Raw genomic sequence first — 19,539 nt, forward strand, 5'->3', positions numbered from 1 at the left:
TCTGCTCAATTATATTGTCATCCCAACTGCATCTATGGCATTCAAACGTGCCAGTGTCGCCCAGCAGTGGTGGATTCTGAGAATCTTAATTGTCTCTTGCTGGGACCGCATCACCAACACTTGCCTCCATGCCCCCACTTTTTTAAGTAGATGAAAAGTCAACCCCAGAGAAATATAATTAATTGAGGCCACAACCAATACTACTTAAGCTGATTTAAATACTTAAAATACAAGTTAAGTCAGCTTAAGAGTCAATGTTGTGTCAACCAAACATCTGCAATGTGATATATTTTTTTGGCCGGCAAATTTCTCTAAAAGTTGAGTAAACTTAAAAAAGCTGTGCAACTTCTCGGACAAGCTTCTGGCTTAGCTTGATTTTTTTTTTATTATTCATGCGGAAAGATGGAAGCGTAATCACAGCGCAAAAACTTGCGGTGAATCTTGATGAACCATATTTACGGCCACCGCGCGAAACTACGTAGGTGAAAAGTCCATCCAGTCATGAATGATGGCTAATGATCAGTGAAACATGTTTTAAACAAAAAGCAGCGAGCAGCTGAACATCGGGACGTAGAGCATAAGTACGACGCGTTGGCCTGGCAAGTGCAGGTCTGAGCAGGTCAAGAAGCTCCATAATCTGTTGCCTTAGAAGGCGAAACCTTTTTTTTAAATAGCCACCTTAGGGAAAATATAAAATGGGCTGAAGTTTTGGCTTAAGGAAAAAATGTACATGAACCACACGGCTCCGCGCACGGTGTCGTCTTCAGTTTATCACAACAACACGCTGTATCGCTGCCAAATTGTTTGCCACCTGTTCAATATTAAAAGTGATCGCCAATTTTAATGCATTAGTCACATTATGAAATAGGCTAATTAAAAGTCACTCTATTAGTTCTGATATCAAATAAAATAAAATTCTTAAACAGGCCTACAGTATATTCCATCATTAATACGACTTTGATAACGTGCCATAATGTGCTTGCATACACCGCTGATTTATAAAGACTGCTGCTCAGTGGCGGCGACTAGCGTTTTGAGCTGAAACTACGCTAAGAGTGAGTTAAGGTTGGTCCCAACCAACCTTACGAACATGTGACTTACCCAAGAGATACTTAGAGTACAAACATTTCGGGAACTGCACGTTAACGTTAAGAGAGAGGTTAAGGTACAACTTAAGAACTACTTAGCAATAAGAAGCCTTCGAGAAACCGGGCCCAGAATGATTTGCTCACCTCTCATATCTTTCAGTTTGAGTTGTTCTTTTAAGTCTGTTGCACTGCAAAGCGTCTATGGGAGTCAAGTGACAAAGGGATGAACGACTCGGGAATTGAAGACTAATTGAGGAGAACCGTTCAATTCTGTTTCCTGTGTACTGCACTGCATAGCATCTATGGGTGTCACGTGACTAAAGAACGAACAACTCGGAGTAGGAGTCATTGAGAAATGTCTGTTTCGTGTACATAACCTACAGGGGTTTTGCGATGATTTGCGCATGTGCGCCCAGTAGAAAATTAACAAATTAATCTCTCTGAGACTACTCGTTCTTCTGAGTCACGTTAAAGATTCGTTCAAAAAGAGCGCATCGTTCATGAACGACCATCACTAAACACGGTGTAGATTTAGACGGTAATCGAAAACGGGGGATAATCCAAAATGCACGTTATATGCGAACTCCGGGTCTTGACGTATGATGTTGATCACGTGACCTGAGCAGCGCCCGTACTTGACAGCTATTTATGCAGGTGACGATAAACGATGACGTCACAATGGGACAAACCTCTATATATACATATACACACACACACACACACGAGTATCCATAAAACACACACGCACACACGCGCGATTTACTAGACACATAAAGGCCAGAAGGCATTTAGAGCGCAGATGGCGTATCATTATCATTATGGTAAGTTTGTGTACTTATTAAACAATTTCAGTTTAGACTATTGTTTATTAATTGGCACAAGAAATTAGAAAGTTTCAAATGAGAATATAAATAAAATTACCTAAAATTGTGTTGACTTTTTAATAAATTACAAGGTGATGAGAAAGATCACTCCTTATAACAATAATAATAATAATAAGCTTAATAATAATTAAAATAATAATAAGCATTTGCCTGTCACTTCATCGAGTCTGCAGGTTTCAGTTAAAGAGGAGGAGAAACTCATTGTAAATTTAAGTTAACCTGCTAGGAATAGTTAACGCACTCAGATTTAAGCTGAGCTGGCTTTCAGAAAACCTGGAGTTCCCTTCAACTTAGAATTAACTAACTAAACTCGCTCATATGCATTCTGGTGGAAATTATTTTTAATAGTGGTATGGTCTGGTACGTATTATTATTATTTTAATTATTATTATTATTTTAATTATTATTAACAGAACCTTCTGTTTTACTTTTCTTGTGATTTATAAAGAAGAAATTTTTTTTAATAAGAGAAACATATCCTATATACATCTTTCCCCAAGAATACAGATATTTGCTAAAAAAAACAGCACATTCTTAATAACAGTCATTAAAATTGTATATTGTATGTTTAATATAATATAATTATACAATTAAGAATAAAATGTATTATTATTATCATTATTATTATTATTATTATTATTATTAAGAAAAAATACAGTATATATATTGTTAAATACAGTTTTATGATTTTATCACCTTATTCTTAATTATTTAGTTACGTATATATATTTTATTGTTACAATTGATTACTGTAGTATATATCATTTCCTTTTATATTTAGGGTCAAAGCACTATAGGTGCGCAGGACCCTCTTGTTTTCCTAAGAATTATTTTATTTTATTTTTTTAAACCTTTTGGACTTTTGGGTTTCTTAACATGTTCAAAATCTCATTAAAAAATTGGCAGACAGGTTGGAATCTGCTGTCATTAGGATGGCTGCGAGTCGTGTGGCCCGGGGCCCCAGGGGCCTCCAGAAAAGATTTTGCTGGATAGCTCATACATACTTTCACATAGACACATGAAACTCGGTACACATTTATTGCTCTTTGAGCAGAACAACGTTCACACTGCATGTCATGGGCTGAACTCAACAGGAGGCTGTTTTTTTAGGCTGTTCGCAAAAACGCACCTGATGGATTTTGATATACTCGTCCTATAAATCGTATCAATTTATACGATCGCCACCAAACCAGGCTGATGTGATCTAAAGACATTGAGGACGCAAAGTTGTCGAAGAATTTTTGATATGTGATAAAGTCCTAAACTTATGCTGAAAAATGGTTAATAACTTTCTGTGTGACAATATATTCAGTGACACATTCAGTGACATCACATTGAGTAACATCATAGTATGATACTTACTTTCCAGCATCTGCGGCCTATTGTACACATGTACACATCACAAATGTTAACACTCACACTCACACACAAACACACGTACACACACACTCATACATCACACACATGCCTACATACTGTACATATACACACATTACAAATGTTAACACTTACAGGCACCTCTCATGGCGCACATGTACGCACAAACACACATCACAATGTTAACACTCTTATACTCATACACACGCACACATGCACGCATATACCAACATGAATCACATGCCTGCACACACTAACAAGTCGCATGTTTCACACATACATCACTAATGTTAACACACAGATTCACAAACCACACGCAGAAACATGCACAAACACATTTACTTGCCACACACAGACTGACACATCCATGCGTCACACACACAACAAATATTTAGAGCTCAAACTGACATTAGCCCTGTATAGTGTGTGATGTGTGCAAGTTGTGCGGTGTAACTGGGTGGCGATATTTTTTTCGAGGTCTTAACACACTCAAATAACTCAAAGTTAGTGTGGTGCACCTGGGGTGGCGATGGCACAAAGTGCTTTGGCCCGTCATCGTTGCTTACTATATTTTAATTTATTGCCCTGCTGTATTCTGTAACTACCTTGGTCAAGTCTCTCTTGTAATATCATTTATATTTTAATGGAACTTAACCTGAAAATTAAATTAAGTTTATCATCATTGTACTATAATTCATGAATAAAGGTAAAGAATGGTAAATATGTTCTTGAATATGTAGTTTATTTGCTTTTTTAGGTACAGTTGTCACTGTAGCAGCAGAGATGGACCAAGTCCGAGTGAGCTACAAGGATCAGTGGTCTATGGACCGCCGGGTAAGAGATGATGCTTAAAGTCATAACACAGTCTTAAGTCTAATGTTGGAAAGACTTGGTGTAGTTTGTGTTTTTTTATATGGCAGTCATTTTATTTAAAAAAGAAAAATACACGATTTTACAAGATCATAAAAAATTAAATCTACTAGAACAAATTAACTTGATTAAATCTTTTTATTTTTTGATATGATATTATATTGGCTATTGGATTAGGCTCATTAGTATCAGCTTTTATCTGAAAAGAAATAATGACCAAAAGTGTGTTATTTGTATACATCACTAACTTGTCTAGACTTAGACAATAATTTATTAATGTTTAATGTTTATTTAATGTTGTAGAAATTTAATTGATTAAATTATTCTTTTACTATTTAAATTACAGCAACTCTAAACATTCGTTCCTTCACTTTCTTGTCTCTTCTTGTCACACTGAGGAAACACAAAGCCTTGTGTCTTAACGACTTTCCTGTGTCAGAAGACTTTTTTCTTTACATAGTGGCGACAGTTTTTTCTGCACTTTCCAAAAATGCTGTATAATATCCCCTTTAATCTGCTAATAATTGCTGCTATAATTGATATGTTGAAATAGTTTATATAGCTGTTGCATAACTGTCTACTGTAAATTGGTTATTATGTAAACTGATTATTTTAATTTAAATTTTTTTTTGGTCTGTTTTCTCTTTTCAGCGCACAGTAGGGATTCAGACAGATTACCGTGACAGTGAAACTCAGACTGATCCTTACAGCCCTCAATACATACTGCCTCCAGGAGCAGCGATACCAGAAGTCCTCACACTGGCCCTATTCTCTTGGGGTGTGCAAAGATAAAAAACAGAAGTGAAGTGCTATATTTAAATATAGAAGTGATTTGACACTATAAGTCTATTTATAGATGTATGACTTCATCAATAAGTTTATCATGCTGAGAATATTATGCAAGAGTTAGCTAGTTCAGTAGAGTATGGGGCAATGCCATAGTGGGTTGTAATTAGTTTCATGAAGCAACAATATACTCTATGTGAAGAATCATTACGAGTTATTTGTGTTTTAAGTGTTTCATTTTCTTACCTACAGTATTTTGTGCATGCGAAGCTGCATGAGAAACCTATTTCTATCTACAGTCACGAGGAGCTAAGGCACTAGATTATAAAACCCTAGTGCAGGCTTTAATTTCCTGTGGAAACTTTTATTTTTTAATCTGTCTCACAAAATAAAATGTTTTGCTGCCTTTTCATTTTTATTAGTTATTTTTATTAGTTAAAATTAGCTTAACTGTTCTATTTGTTTTTATTTATTCTCTTGCATGATATATGTTTCACTAGTGACTGGATGTTTAAGTGATTACATAACTGTATATGCTTTATCTATATAACTTGGAGAAAAGTAGGTGGTGGTTCAACAAAGCCATACACCAGGGAAAGTTACACCAGAAAAGAGACTTCTAGAAAAAAAACAAACAAAAAAAACTATGGGGCCAAAATGTTATCCAGACAATGAGTTTGCAGCGGTCACCTGTTGGGCACCAGAAAAATAACCTAAAGGAATTGTGTGTTTAGGTGATGGCCTTCCTGCTGGCCTGGATCAAGTGGAGATGATTGAAAGAGTGAGGAAGAAGAGGGCCTGGCATGCCACGCTACCACATCTGCATGATTTCACTCAGATAGACAAGAGGAAGAGAATGATGGATAAGATGGAGAGGGAGGAGTGGGCATTCAGGGAGCACGAGATCAAGAAGTAAGAGTAGTTCTCCTAGTACAGCTGTCTCTGCTCTGCGATCATTTTTTTGCTATGCACACTTACATAGCAACTTCATACAGACATTTCAGTATTTATGCAAGAAAAGGTTTTATAAGTCAGCACATAGATAGTTTTTCAGTAGTGTTTAGACTGCCCAAAACAATTTAATAAAAAAAAGTTTTAAAAAATAAACCACTATTATGGTGTTATATAAACAAGAACATGGCAAGCATTTAATTAAACATATAATTGGAGTCTAGTATATTGCTACCAGTCCTTTATTCCTCTGTACATTGTCTTACTCATAATTATTATGTATGTGAATAAAAAATTCATGTTAACTATAATTATATGTGTTTACCGTGGATACATCTAGGTCTGTGTGTGTTTGTCTTTATGTGCTGCAGGCTGCAAGAGGCTCACTTGGGTCTTCTTATACAGTTTTTACGCAACGCAGACTCACAACAAAACAACATCAAAGCACAGCGGCTGGGTGAACATTTTTCCAGACTTCAGACAGCGAAAGAAGACAGACTCCAGAAAATACACCACAACTACATACTCTGTAAGCCCACATGCACCTATGCATGAGCTTGACTTTTAGAAACAAATAAAGGAAAAACACTTTATTTCAATAAACGTCTTTTAATCGATTCTTTATAATGAATAACTTGTAATAGACTGGGTGAACTGTCGTGTGCATAATTCTGTGAGATGACTGGACAGGAGGTTCGTTTCCACATAGCTGAAGCTGAGTCTCAAACAGCTGTTAATTTGCTTACAATCATTAATAAATCAAACACAAATTCAATCAAGTGTCATTCATGATAAATGGAACATGATAAATAATAGGTATGTCATCTTTTAAAAAATGTAAATTTTATTCTATATAAAATTTAAGTCTAAATACTTTGACTTGGTCACATGTCTTAGTGATGCTACTCTAAGAGACATGTTTTTTAGATATATACTGTATAATTTTAAATGTTTCATTTATTATGTTGAAGTTGCCATAATTGCAAAACCAAGTTTACCGCAATAAAAAAAATTAATGTAGGCTACAAATAGCTCACTGGCCACCCAATTAACTAGTGTAATCAGTGTTGATGACATGCATTTATATCAGTGGAAAACGTAAGACAAAATAGTAGTTTTGCATAATTGTATTGCATCATTAATCTTTACTTTGCTTTGTGTCACAGCTTTGCGGAAAATCATGGCAAAGAGGAAGGCTGTGGAAGGGAAGTTGATGAAACGGCGCATTGTCAACAAGAATGTGGATTACAGCACTCAGACATGCGCTCCACTTTTCCAGTATGGAACCTTCCCTGATCGACACTCACAATTTGGAATCAAGAGCTACTTCCTCGATACCTACCAAGGTCTATAGTTTACTAATGATTAGTTTCCCCTAACTTTATGACCATGTTCAGATTTTATAGTACTGTATATATTATTATAATACAGCATAGTATTGTATAGTCCATATTAAATAGTATATAATATATAATATGTATATATAATAGTATGGTGGCTAAGTGGTTGACAGTGGCACCTTGCACCTCCAGGTCCTGTGTTCAATTCTTGTGTTTGATCTGTGTGCATGGAGTTTGCATGTTCTTCCCGTGCTTGGTGGGTTTCCCCTGAGTTATCCGGTTTCCTCCCACAGTTTAAAGACATGCAGATTAGGCTAATTGGCGATCTCAAAATGCCTGTAGTGTGTGAATCTACGTGTTGACCAGAGTTTGTACCACGGTCATAAATACAATGGTCACCATTGGTCTCTACAGTCCCTAGTTTGACTCAAGGATTAGTAGACGCCATTGAGATGGATGTAATACAGTACAGTATATACAATAATACAGTATAGAGTTAATTATTGTATAGCAAGCAAATTGCCAAAACTAATTGATTAAACATGGTAATTCTGCAGCAGAACTTGTAATTATATGTTTAAAAACTATCCATAGTTTATTAAATTAAACATTTAAAACATGCGTTGGCTACTGTACTTTTAAGGTCTGATTAGTGAAGACCTTAAAAGTAATTAAATAATTATGACTTATTTAAAATGTCTGTCATGAGAACCACAACACAACACAGGACTAATACCATCTTTTTAACATCCATCACTGACTGCGTTCATGGCCACTTTGGACACATTCATGCACACTTGCACTACATATTTATATTTCCATCTATGGACCACTGGAAAAATTACTTTAATAAAACACTTTAAGAAGTCAATTTCTTATGCATATTTGCACACCCTAGCCATTTCTAAATTTCTGTTTTTGACAAATTTCTATTTTCTTCTATATTTCTATATTTACTATATTGATATTTTGTTCTTATTTGTAAAGTATATTTTACTTTGTACAGTATATTTCACTATGTAATTTTATTTCTAACATATTTCTTTTATTCATATTGTATTCTTATGTATAAGCTTTTATTTTTAAAGGTCGTTTTAAGGTTTTTCATATCATACTATGTATGACTGTGTATGTGACAAATAAAATTTGAATTTGATTTGAATTTGAATGTAAACAGAAGTATGTATTCAAGTTTGGTTCAAAAAGCAACTACAGGTCCTTCTAAAAAAATTAGCATATTGTGATAAAGTTTATTATTTTCTGTAATGTACTGATAAACATTAGACTTTCATATATTTTAGATTCATTACACACAACTGAAGTAGTTCAAGCCTTTTAATTATTTTAATATTGATGATTTTGGCATACAGCTCATGAAAACCCAAAAATCAAAAAAAGAAATTAGCATATCATGAAAAGGTTCTCTAAACGAGCTATTAACCACATCATCTGAATCAACTAATTAACTCTAAACACCTGCAAAAGATTCCTGAGGCTTTTAAAAACTTCCAGCCTGGTTCATTACTCAGAGCCGCAATCATGGGTAAGACTGCCGACCTATTTCTGACCGAATAGGCTGTTCCCAGAGTGCTGTATCAAGGCACCTCAGTGGGAAGTCTGTGGGAAGGAAAAAGTGTGGCAGAAAACGCTGCACAACGAGAAGAGGTGACCGAACCCTGAGGAAGATTGTGGAGAAGGACCGATTCCAGGGGGGGACCTGCGGAAGCAGTGGACTGAGTCTGGAGTAGAAACATCCAGAGCCACCGTGTACAGGCGTGTGCAGGAAATGGGCTACAGGTGCCGCATTCCCCAGGTCAAGCCACTTTTGAACCAGAAACAGCGGCAGAAGCGCCTGACCTGGGCTACAGAGAAGCAGCACTGGACGGTTGCTCAGTTGTCCAAAGTACTTTTTTCGGATGAAAGCAAATTTTGCATGTCATTCGGAAATCAAGGTGCCAGAGTCTGGAGGAAGACTGGGGAGAGGGAAATGCCAAAATGCCTGAAGTCTAGTGTCAGGTACCCACAGTCAGTGATGGTCTGGGGTGCCATGTCAGCTGCTGGTGTTGGTCCACTGTGTTTTATCAAGGGCAGGGTCAATGCAGCTAGCTATCAGGAGATTTTGGAGCACTTTATGCTTCCATCTGCTGAAAAAGCTTTATGGAGATGAAGATTAAATTTTTCAGCACGACCTGGCACCTGCTCACTGTGCCAAAACCTATTACTGTGCTCAATTGGCCTGCCAACTCTCCTGACCTGAACCCTATAGAGAATCTGTGGGATATTGTGAAGAGAAAGTTGAGAGACACAAGACCCAACACTCTGGATGAGCTTGAGGCCGCTATCGAAGCATCCTGGGCCTCCATAACACCTCAGCAGTGCCACAGGCTGGTTGCCTCCATGCCACGCCGCATTGAAGCAGTCATTTCTGCAAAAGGATTCCCGACCAAGTATTGAGTGCATAAACAAACATAATTATTTAAAGGTTGACTTTTTTGTATTAAAAACACTTCTTTTATTGGTCAAATGAAATATGCTAATTTTTTGAGATAGGAATTTTGGGTTTTCATGAGCTGTATGCCAAAATCATCAATATTAAAACAATTAAAAGGCTTAAAATACTTCAGTTGTGTGTAATGAATCTAAAATTTATGAAAGTCTAATGTTTATCAGTACATTACAGAAAATAATGAACTTTATCACAATATGCTAAGTTTTTGAGAAGGACCTGTATATACAGCTGTTCCTTCACAGGGGTCTAATTTTTATGCGACAAAAATGCTTGTCATGAAACCACACAGCCAACATACAATTCCTTTCATATGTTCTGTCTACAAAAACAGTTTTATATTGGAAAGTATATTTGACATTTATTTATAGAAGTACTTCGATATGTAAACATCTGTTTTGCCTTTTGTTAAACACCTTTAGTCCTGTGGTGAAAATATAAGCAACATGGTAATATTTGTAATATGCAAATAGTATACTAGCTTGTACTTAAGCTGGCTAAAATAGTATTGCAAATCAAAAAGGCTGTGTACCCCATCATCTCTTCATTAAGACCCCTCATACATGTTTTATTTTTCTGTTTCTGTTTAGCCCACTCATTCATCGTTTAATTGTGCACCTTTTATCTGTTATTCTCTGGTGGTGTTCACTTTTTCTGCCTAGGGTGGTAGTTGACAACAACTTATATATTAGTATATTTTGTGTAGATTGATTTGTTTAATTTATTTGTTTGTTTGTTGGTTTCTTTTTTAAATTATTCATTCATTTGTTATTTCATTCATCTTTTTGCCCTTAATAAATTAGTTTAATCCATACCAAATGCCTATAAAATATCAAATCAGCATATTAAATCAGCTAAAATTTAAAATACTATATTGCAACAGACCAAAAGATTAAAAAAAAAAAGGAAAGGAAAAATTATTTATAATTAATTTAATTCACCTGGTTTATAAATCATTTTATCTGTAATGTTTGGGACTTTATCATCAAGATGTGACATCAAGCATGTCTTCAACTATATACTCTGTCCATGTGTTTAAGGTCTTTTGGAGCTGGAGTCAGATCTTTCATCATTGGTCATAGAGCCACAAATAAAAGCTTCAAGGCGAAAAAAGAAAAGCTTCATAAGTCGCTCAGACCGCAGGGAAATGGAGTTAATAAAGACGTATCAGGTAAGAAATCACACATTCTTCTGGGTAAGAGCAGAGGAACAGAGTGACCTTTTGTTAATCATATTCTGAATCAGTCTGATTATTAACTCAGGTGTTCTGAGGTGACCTTACCTTACTGCAATTCAACTTTTTAAATTGTAAAACAGTACAAAGAGTAATTATTAGACAGTCTCTTATAGCTAGAGGTGAAAAATACTAGTAATTATAATTTGTTACAATAACTGTACACTGATCAGCGATAACATTACATAACATTAATAATGTTCTAATGAATAACATTAACACTGCTTATCAATTTTATGCCAGTAAACTGGTGACAGGATCATAGGCACCATAGGTTCACCCTTGCCTTTCAGGGGCCAAGAGCCAGCCTGTTTGTTCCAATCCCATTAAAAAGCCAATGGTCAATGCTGCCCATGAAAACCCAGTTACAGCACATGGCCAAGGCCAAGATATGATGCCTAGATGACTGAGTCAGAGCATTTACAAAACACTTGTCTTACTTGAAATGTTACTGGTATGCATTGGTTAGACCCTACCATAAGTGCTACAAGGAAGGACAACTGGAGAATTGGTGAAGGTCATGAGCTCCCAAGCCTCAATGATGCATGTGGGGAGAGAAGGATTGCCTGATTGGTTCAATCCCACAGAAAAGCTACTATAGTACAAATTGCTGAAAAAGAATTTACTTGTACTGCTAGGAAGTTGTTGAAAACCCACAGTGCATCGCAGCTTGTTGTGTATGGAGCTGCGTAGTCACAGACTATTCAGAGTGCCCATGCTGACCCCTGCCAAATGTGCCTAAAAGGGCACTTAAGCATTAGAACCATTTATCAATATTATCCTGGTCTAATGAATCTTTGCTTTTTAACGCTTAGGTAGATTTTAAGGTGATTTTTATTAAAACTTTTATTCCAGTAATTTTTTGCCTATACGTTTGTAAAACATACATACTGTACCGTATGCTTTCAGTATAATTCCTCAGTAATTTGTTTACTCCTGCTTCCAGCTAAGAGAATATTAGAATTACTATCAAGATTTTATAATCTTCACAAATTGTCTATTTAAGCTTACAGACTGCAGACAGTAATGCCATTCCGTACATCTTCTGCAGGCATTGAAAGACAAGAAGGTTAAGGTGAAAGAAAAGAAGCCACTACGCTTCCTATGTAAGGTGGAGAAACCAGTGCCTCGTCCCATAACACCTGTGGTGGATGGGCCTCCTGAGGTAAGTCACTGACTACTTTAGCTGTAGGAAAGAAAAAACCTTTGTCTCTCCTGCATTTTGATTTTGCACTGAACTGGAAAACTTTTGAAAGACGGGTTTATATAATGCCGAATACATAGTTCCCATGGCAGATCCCACACCAGATCACAGCAGTGATATCTAGAACTTGGTTCTGAAAGTAAGTTCCATAAAGCACAGCAAATAATTTCTTAACATCTACTTACTGTATAGTACTGTAAATCACAGATCACCATTATTAAGTCATTATAACTAAAATAATGTAATTATTATACACATTTAAATAAATGTAATAATTTTACTATTTTAAGCTAAGTGCAAAAACTTTCCTTCTTTTCATTTATTTAGAGCAAAGTGCCAGCTTTTGCACATGGAAAATATTGTACATTTTTGCAGGGAGAAGAGGAAAAGGAGCTTGCCATCATTTTCCTACAGAAGCTCCTTAGAGGCAGATCTATCCAGAATCAGGTACACAGAGCAGTAATTGAAGGCCATGTGGAAAAAAAACCCCATAATTTTTATTTAGTCTTAAATTTTATTTTAGATGTGATTAGTGTATAAACGAATGTGTGTGTGTAAATGTGATATAAATGTGAGGTCTCTTTCTCAGCAACTGTTTATTAAGTCTTTATCTATCTTTAGAGCTGTTTAAAGATGTTCAATGACCTGGTATGTTCCAGATGCTGGAGGGCATGGAGAAGCAACAGGAGCTGATTCAGGAGATGCGCACCACCCACGGCCTGCAACACGAAGAGCAAGAAGTACAGAGAGCAGAAAAACAGGTCACATTGGCTCTGCAGAGACAGAGAGAGACGCACGAGAGAAGGGTAAGCAGATAAACAATTAGCTTATTCAACACTTTCTGAAATACTTGAATTAATTCTCATGTTAAAATTGCACATTATGCAAGGTAGAGAACAGTATTGTCTTTATTCCGATTAATGGTTTTGTGAGAATCACTCAAATCCTTTATAACAGCTCTGATCTGAGGTGCTGTAAATTAGTGATTTTTGAGGCTGATTAACTGTAAATGAACTTCTCCTCTCACCAGTCACCACCAAATACAATCAAGATACATAGGTGCCAATTAATATTGCGATTCTGCATCACGATTTTATACATTAAATTTTATTTATTTTAAATGGATATAAAGTTTTAAGCCCTTGACAAACATTGTTATACAGTAACTCAAAAATTTTATATCCTAGATTCATAGCTGATAGCTTCATAGCTGCATGGACATGAGTAATTAAAAGTAGCCCCTTTCTTACAGCATTAGTTTGTTAGAGTATACGTTCCTAACAACATTTAAAAAATACAAACTAAATTCAAAAAAGTTTTAATTAAATTAAACAAAAAGCTACATTGTTACTGAGCAGCACATATCTCTGTCATCCGCCATAATTATTATTTAATCCACAAAATTTTTGTCAAATTTTGTTTAGAAACAAAATGCCAGAGGAGGACTAGTTTGTGTACCGCCTGTAGGATTATAAACTCTTAGACACTGTGTTAAGCAGTTGTGATCATGTGGGCTCATGGTGTCCCATATACTGTACCTGGTTAAATATAATAAGTGAAATGTTGTAAAAGTATGCGTGAATAGATTTTATAGGAAAACTGACTATAACATAAAAATAAGCATAAAAATAGATATTTATGTATGCATATAGGATGTATACAGATATATGTGTGGTTTTGGGAATTTAGCTTGAAACATGATATGACTGTTTACCATTACTACCTCTTCATCTTGTCTTCATCTAAAGCAGCACGTTATGTCTTCAACATATCTACAATTATACATTTTCTTTAAATATCAACACATTTTTTCATCTGTTTATTATTAAATTATGTGGCATACCTAATCAATTTTAATGAGGTGTTATAAAAATTATATTATTAACCCCTGTTTTTTCTCTCAGATGTCTCAGATACAGAGCTGTGTGGACGACTTTTCAGGGGAGGTGATTGGTGACATGCTAGACTTCCTGGCGAAGGAGCTGATTCGCTTGCAGGAGGAAAGAAGGATCCATGCTTTCATGTTATTGGCAGAAAGACACCGCCGCCTTCGTGAGGCTGAAGACAGTGGACGGAGACAGATGGAAGAGCGGAGACGAAGAGAGGAAGACGAGATCTTTAGACAGGTGAACAATTCTTCTCCCTATTCATACTCCTGCACTTAGGCATCTTTCTTTAATTACTCACAAGCATGTCAAATATGTGTCATTTTACATCATGCTTTTCTCTTAATGAGGTGCTCGGACATGCCAATGCAGTAAATAATTGTACATATCCCTGCTAAAATAAAAAAATTAAAAACACAACTTCTTCCACATACAATTAAAAATAAGATAACTGTACAATTATACCAATTTCTACATTGTAGATTGTGTACGAATGTGTTAATTCACATTTACTTGAAGAAATATTGATGTGGAAGTTTCAAATTGACTAAATTAACTTTTTCGGCCCTTACTGATTTGAAAGCATGGATTGTTTAAAGTAAAAGTGTGTTTAGAATTGTAATACATTCCCTGACTTTTAAAACCTTGTGCTAAAATTGAACAACCATGGACTACTTCCAAACAGCTGGGACTGAGAATGTGAAAATGTAGCAAATTGATGGCTAACAATCAGAATGCTGAAATGTATGAATGATGAAAATGTAAATATTTCATTATTTATTAAATGTGTGACTGATGAAAAGAGCATGCTGCCATTTGTTAAGCATGGGGGTAAATTATGCCTTGTATGTAGTTGTGTGGCAGCTAGTGCTAGCTAAAACCCAGCACTTTTAAATGGGACAATGGATTCCAGTAAATATCAGCCAATTATGAAATCTAATGTGGAACAGTCAGCCAAGAAACTGAATCTAAAAAGAGTTTATCTTCTAGAACAGAACAATATCAAACATATACCTTAAAATTCACCATGAACTACTTAAGGAAATGCTGAAGCATAGCATTCAACTTTGAATATTATTGAAAATCTGTTGTTATAGTTTGAACATTCTGTAGATGGAAATGAGAAGAATCTCAGAACTAGTCATATCCTACAGTCGATACTTGATAGGTGAACTGTGACTCTGTACATTATTCTACACATTCTGCACAATATCTTGCTCATGTCTGGGCATGAATTCTATATTCCAGTTCAATTCTATATATTTTTTATTATTATTTTATCATTTGTTCATAATATAAATATTTTTTTTTACAGGGAAATTTTTTTCTATATTTTTCTATATTTCTAATTGGTAAAAGATTGTTATTTTATGCTTTATATTGTATTGAAAACTCTTTTTTTTTATTTGTAGGTCATCAGTGGTCATTTAAGCATTTCACTTCATATCATACTGTGCATGATTGTGTATGTGACAAATAAAATTTAAGTTAGAATTTGGTTAAAAAGGTGTTACTGACTGGTATTGACTTTGATAGGATGTCTGAATTTATGCATGTGACACAATTAGTATTTCCCCAATTTTTTCAAATATAACAAATGTACATTATTTGTGTTTTTTCCTTTAAATATTTTAATAACACTATCATGTGTCTGGATGCAATTATACATATGATGTCTGTATAGTAATTGTACTGTGTGCTCTCAGGTGATGAAGGTGCACCAGGCCACAGTGGATCTATACCTGGAGGATGTGATCCTGGACAACATTGATCAAGTGGCCGAGACTCAGGCCAGAGAAGAAATCCACCAAATGGCAGAGGAGCTCAACAACATTACCTATGCCATGGAGGAAAAGTAAGCAACAGAGCAATCACTACAAGTACTTTGTAGAGACGTAGCTATTTTAGATGTTAATTGTGAATGTTTTTTAATTCCAGAGTGGTTTTTAGATGTTCAGGAACCCATTATATTTCATATTTTTATACTTTTATATATAAAAGAAATTTTCTTTAGAGCTGTACATTTTCTTTTTGTGTGCACACACAGTAGGAACACTGAGCAGTCAGAGGACACTGTAGCTGAACTCGTCTACAGCTTCATCATTCCTTATGTACACAAGGCCACTACCCGTGACAGAGGTGGGTGATCCCTCCCAAAGCAAGAGACTAGTCTGATACAGTATTATTCACATAATACATTACAGTAAATCAGTCTACAGCCTGAACTACGGTGGGTTTACACTAGCTGAGCCTTTTAGATGAACATTAGTTAAAAGAAACAAAGGAAGCATTTTATTGCATTTTGAGTTCTGTATGTGATACATTGTAGATTGTGTATCTCATAAGCACAAGGAAAAAATAGACAAAAGAGAAAAAATGCTGGGGCACTGTATACATACAGTATGCAGATGAAAACCAGGTCACTGAGATTCAGTAACTGGCACTCTGGAAAATGAAATGTAAACATACAGGAAAATGTGCACAGGGATTATCTGTGGAATGAGGTCTGAATTAATTAGGGGCTTGCACAGCTATTGCAATTAATGCAATTTTTCAGTTTAGCCCCTTTGCCTAATAAATCTTTATAGAGCCTTAAATTTTGCATGTGATGCATGTAAACCATTTCTAAATGATCTGTCATTTTTGTCATCCCTTAGTATATTGTATGCAGTTTTCCCATTTACACATCATCCATAACAATCCACTAGGGTTACTGCAACAAGATGTAATATAATTAATAATAATAATAATAATAATAATAATAATAATAATACATTTTATTTATAAGCGCCTTTCATAACTCAAGGACACTGTACAAAAAAAACAATCAACAATACAAATGTGAAATACAAACAACCAAACAACACAGAAAGAACAAGCATGTACAAAAAACAGTGAATTCAAGAAAAATAAGCTTTAGTGAATAGTTAGGTTTTAAATCTGATTTTAAAGAGTGAAAGAGAATCTTAATCATGAATGTCAGGTGGGAGGGAGTCCCACAGAATGGGTGCAGAGCGACTGAATGCTCTACTCCCCATATTACTGAGACGGATCCAGGCAAATGGAAATGGCTGATCTAAGAGAATGAGACGAAGTGACAATTTGAAGTAGATTAAGTAGATAAGGAGGGGCCAGATTATGGATTACCTTGAAAGTGAGCAAAATGATTTTAAATTCAATTCTGTATTTTATGGGAAGCCAGTGAAGTTGCTGTAGAACAGGGGTGATGTGATGGAAAGAAGGGGTTTTGGTGATGATGCGAGCTGCTGAGTTTTGGACAAGTTGTAGCTTATGAAGGGATTTTTGGGGAAGACCAAAGAGAAGAGAATTGCAGTAATCAATACGAGAGGACACCAAACTGTGAACAAGGATAGAAGTAGAATGGGTGGAAAGAGAGGGGTGAGGGCGATTTATATTGCGCAGATGGAAGTAGGCAGAGCGAGTAATATTGTTAATGTGAGATTGGAATGATCATGAGCTATCGAGGATGACTCCCTAACTCTTAACCTGATGGGATGGAGAGACTAATGAACTGTCAATTGTGAGGGTAAAACTGTTGACTTTAAATAGTAAGGATTTGGTGCCGATGAGAAGGATTTCTGTTTTGTCCCTATTCAATTAAACGTTTTAAACATTTACTGTATCTCACTAATCAATCTGGCCAATGAGTAGGAAACTTTTCATGGACTCTAATATTCCACTAATACTTGAAATAACACCTTAGTCAGATCAGTCTAAGCCGATCTGTCTTGATCAGAATGAATTTTCAATTGGAATGATAGGGATGGCATAAACCTTGTTTGTGGTATAATCCTTTTAATAGGAAAATATTTGCCATATAAACAGTTGTTCTGATTGTGACTTTCTTGTTAGAATAAATATATTCTTTCCACAGGTTTGCAACAGGGGGGCAACATTAGTCGATGCGACAAGTTTCTGAAAGGAAACTTAGCTTTAATTTCTGATCGGTGACCTGATCCGGTAAACCGAGAGGCGCACCAAGTCTCTGCTACTGTTTTACAATCATGCAGCTATCCATGCAATAAGAAGCACTACTTGATCATATTTTATCTATCTTGTTGACGAGTGGCAAAAGAAAAAGAATAATTGCCTTTAAGACAATAGCGCAACACAAAACTTGCACTTAATCCTGAAGTGGTTACATCATGGTTGCAACAGTGTCTAAAATGAACAAAAGTGCATTATAACGCTAAGGAAATTATGGATAAACTACACAGTAACCTTCAAAATCTGGTTAAACTTGACAGTGAAAACTAAAAAAAAAATTTTTTTTTTATTTATCAATTTTTTAAAACTAACCCAATAAAACCTCAAAGTTTCCCAAGGAGATCCATGTCCTTAGACTAGTTTTTAACTCGCCTGCTTCACATTTAGCACCAGAACATTGCAGTGTGTGCCAGGTGTCCAGAATGTGGGGTTTAAGGCTGAGAAGGTGGAAATTGCAGGTTTTCTAGGAATAAAAAGTAGTATTAGCAATGTTTACAGTGAGGTACTTTCTGAATGAATTGCCCTAAACTTCTTCTGCAATAAATATTATCTGCAATTTCTCTCTATTTTTTAATCTTTATAACCATCGCTCTATTTTTTTCAGTGAGACACACTCAAAGGAGACACTTGACTGCAGCACGTACTCTTATCCATGCCCCTGACAGCTCCTCCACCATCCATCAATCCCTCTCTCCTTCGACCAGAGCCTCCATATCATTGCTTTCTCAGATAGTCGAGCAGGCCCAGGAAGCTTCTCATAACATCGAACCCCATCAGGAGAATGAACACACTGATTAGGTTATATTTGTAAGAATTTATGGTTGGTTCAATAAAACTGATTATTCCACATGCCTTATACATCAGATTCGACATCAAGACATGTCTAGTTTCCCAGTGTATCTACAATTTATTGCTTGTAAGTGCTCTTTTGCTGTTTAATATATGGTTATATTTTTTACGTCACACATATTAACACCATATGCATTGGCCTATCACATCATGGTTATTGTATACCTTGTTCTTGCATGTTTCCTTAGTCCCTTTTAAGCTTAACTCTGTACTTTCCTAGGTTCTTGTCTTATACTTGTGCAATTTGGTAAACCCCTGCACTGTTCCATTCATGATTCTTTATATTTTAGTGTTCATTTAGCTGTATGTATTAGGAGCCTATTAAAAAAATATTCTGGGGCCGCTACTTCATCTACCTCAAAGTTGGAAAAAATGGACGTCGAAATCTTAAATTCTTATGTCAACCCGCGCAGAGATGGACCAGATTAAGGCTTCTGTGAAGGACATGGAGGGCGGACTGTCTACATGGTCGGATGAAGTGGTCTCAAAGCAAACTACTATAACGAGCCTGCAGGCAGAAATGCCTGAACTGAAAGCCAGGTAGGATGACATGGAA

At 35.7% G+C, this 19,539-nt stretch overlaps 1 protein-coding gene across 1 annotated transcript; it reads left to right on the top strand.

Annotated features, from left to right (window-relative positions):
* Positions 1-1,833: 1,833 nt before the first annotated feature.
* LOC128527738 (cilia- and flagella-associated protein 91-like) lies at positions 1,834-19,321 on the top strand. The gene is made up of 14 exons (XM_053500275.1): positions 1,834-1,909; positions 4,107-4,183; positions 4,871-4,997; positions 5,740-5,917; positions 6,328-6,485; positions 7,123-7,302; positions 10,843-10,973; positions 12,088-12,201; positions 12,616-12,687; positions 12,900-13,046; positions 14,145-14,366; positions 15,833-15,981; positions 16,174-16,265; positions 18,739-19,321. The coding sequence occupies exons 1-14, from the start codon at positions 1,888-1,890 to the stop codon at positions 18,930-18,932; spliced, it is 1,863 nt and encodes a 620-aa protein (XP_053356250.1). The 5' UTR covers positions 1,834-1,887; the 3' UTR covers positions 18,933-19,321.
* Positions 19,322-19,539: the final 218 nt, after the last annotated feature.

The sequence above is a fragment of the Clarias gariepinus genome, chromosome 1, assembly GCF_024256425.1.
Source record: "Clarias gariepinus isolate MV-2021 ecotype Netherlands chromosome 1, CGAR_prim_01v2, whole genome shotgun sequence".
Lineage (NCBI taxonomy): Eukaryota > Metazoa > Chordata > Actinopteri > Siluriformes > Clariidae > Clarias > Clarias gariepinus.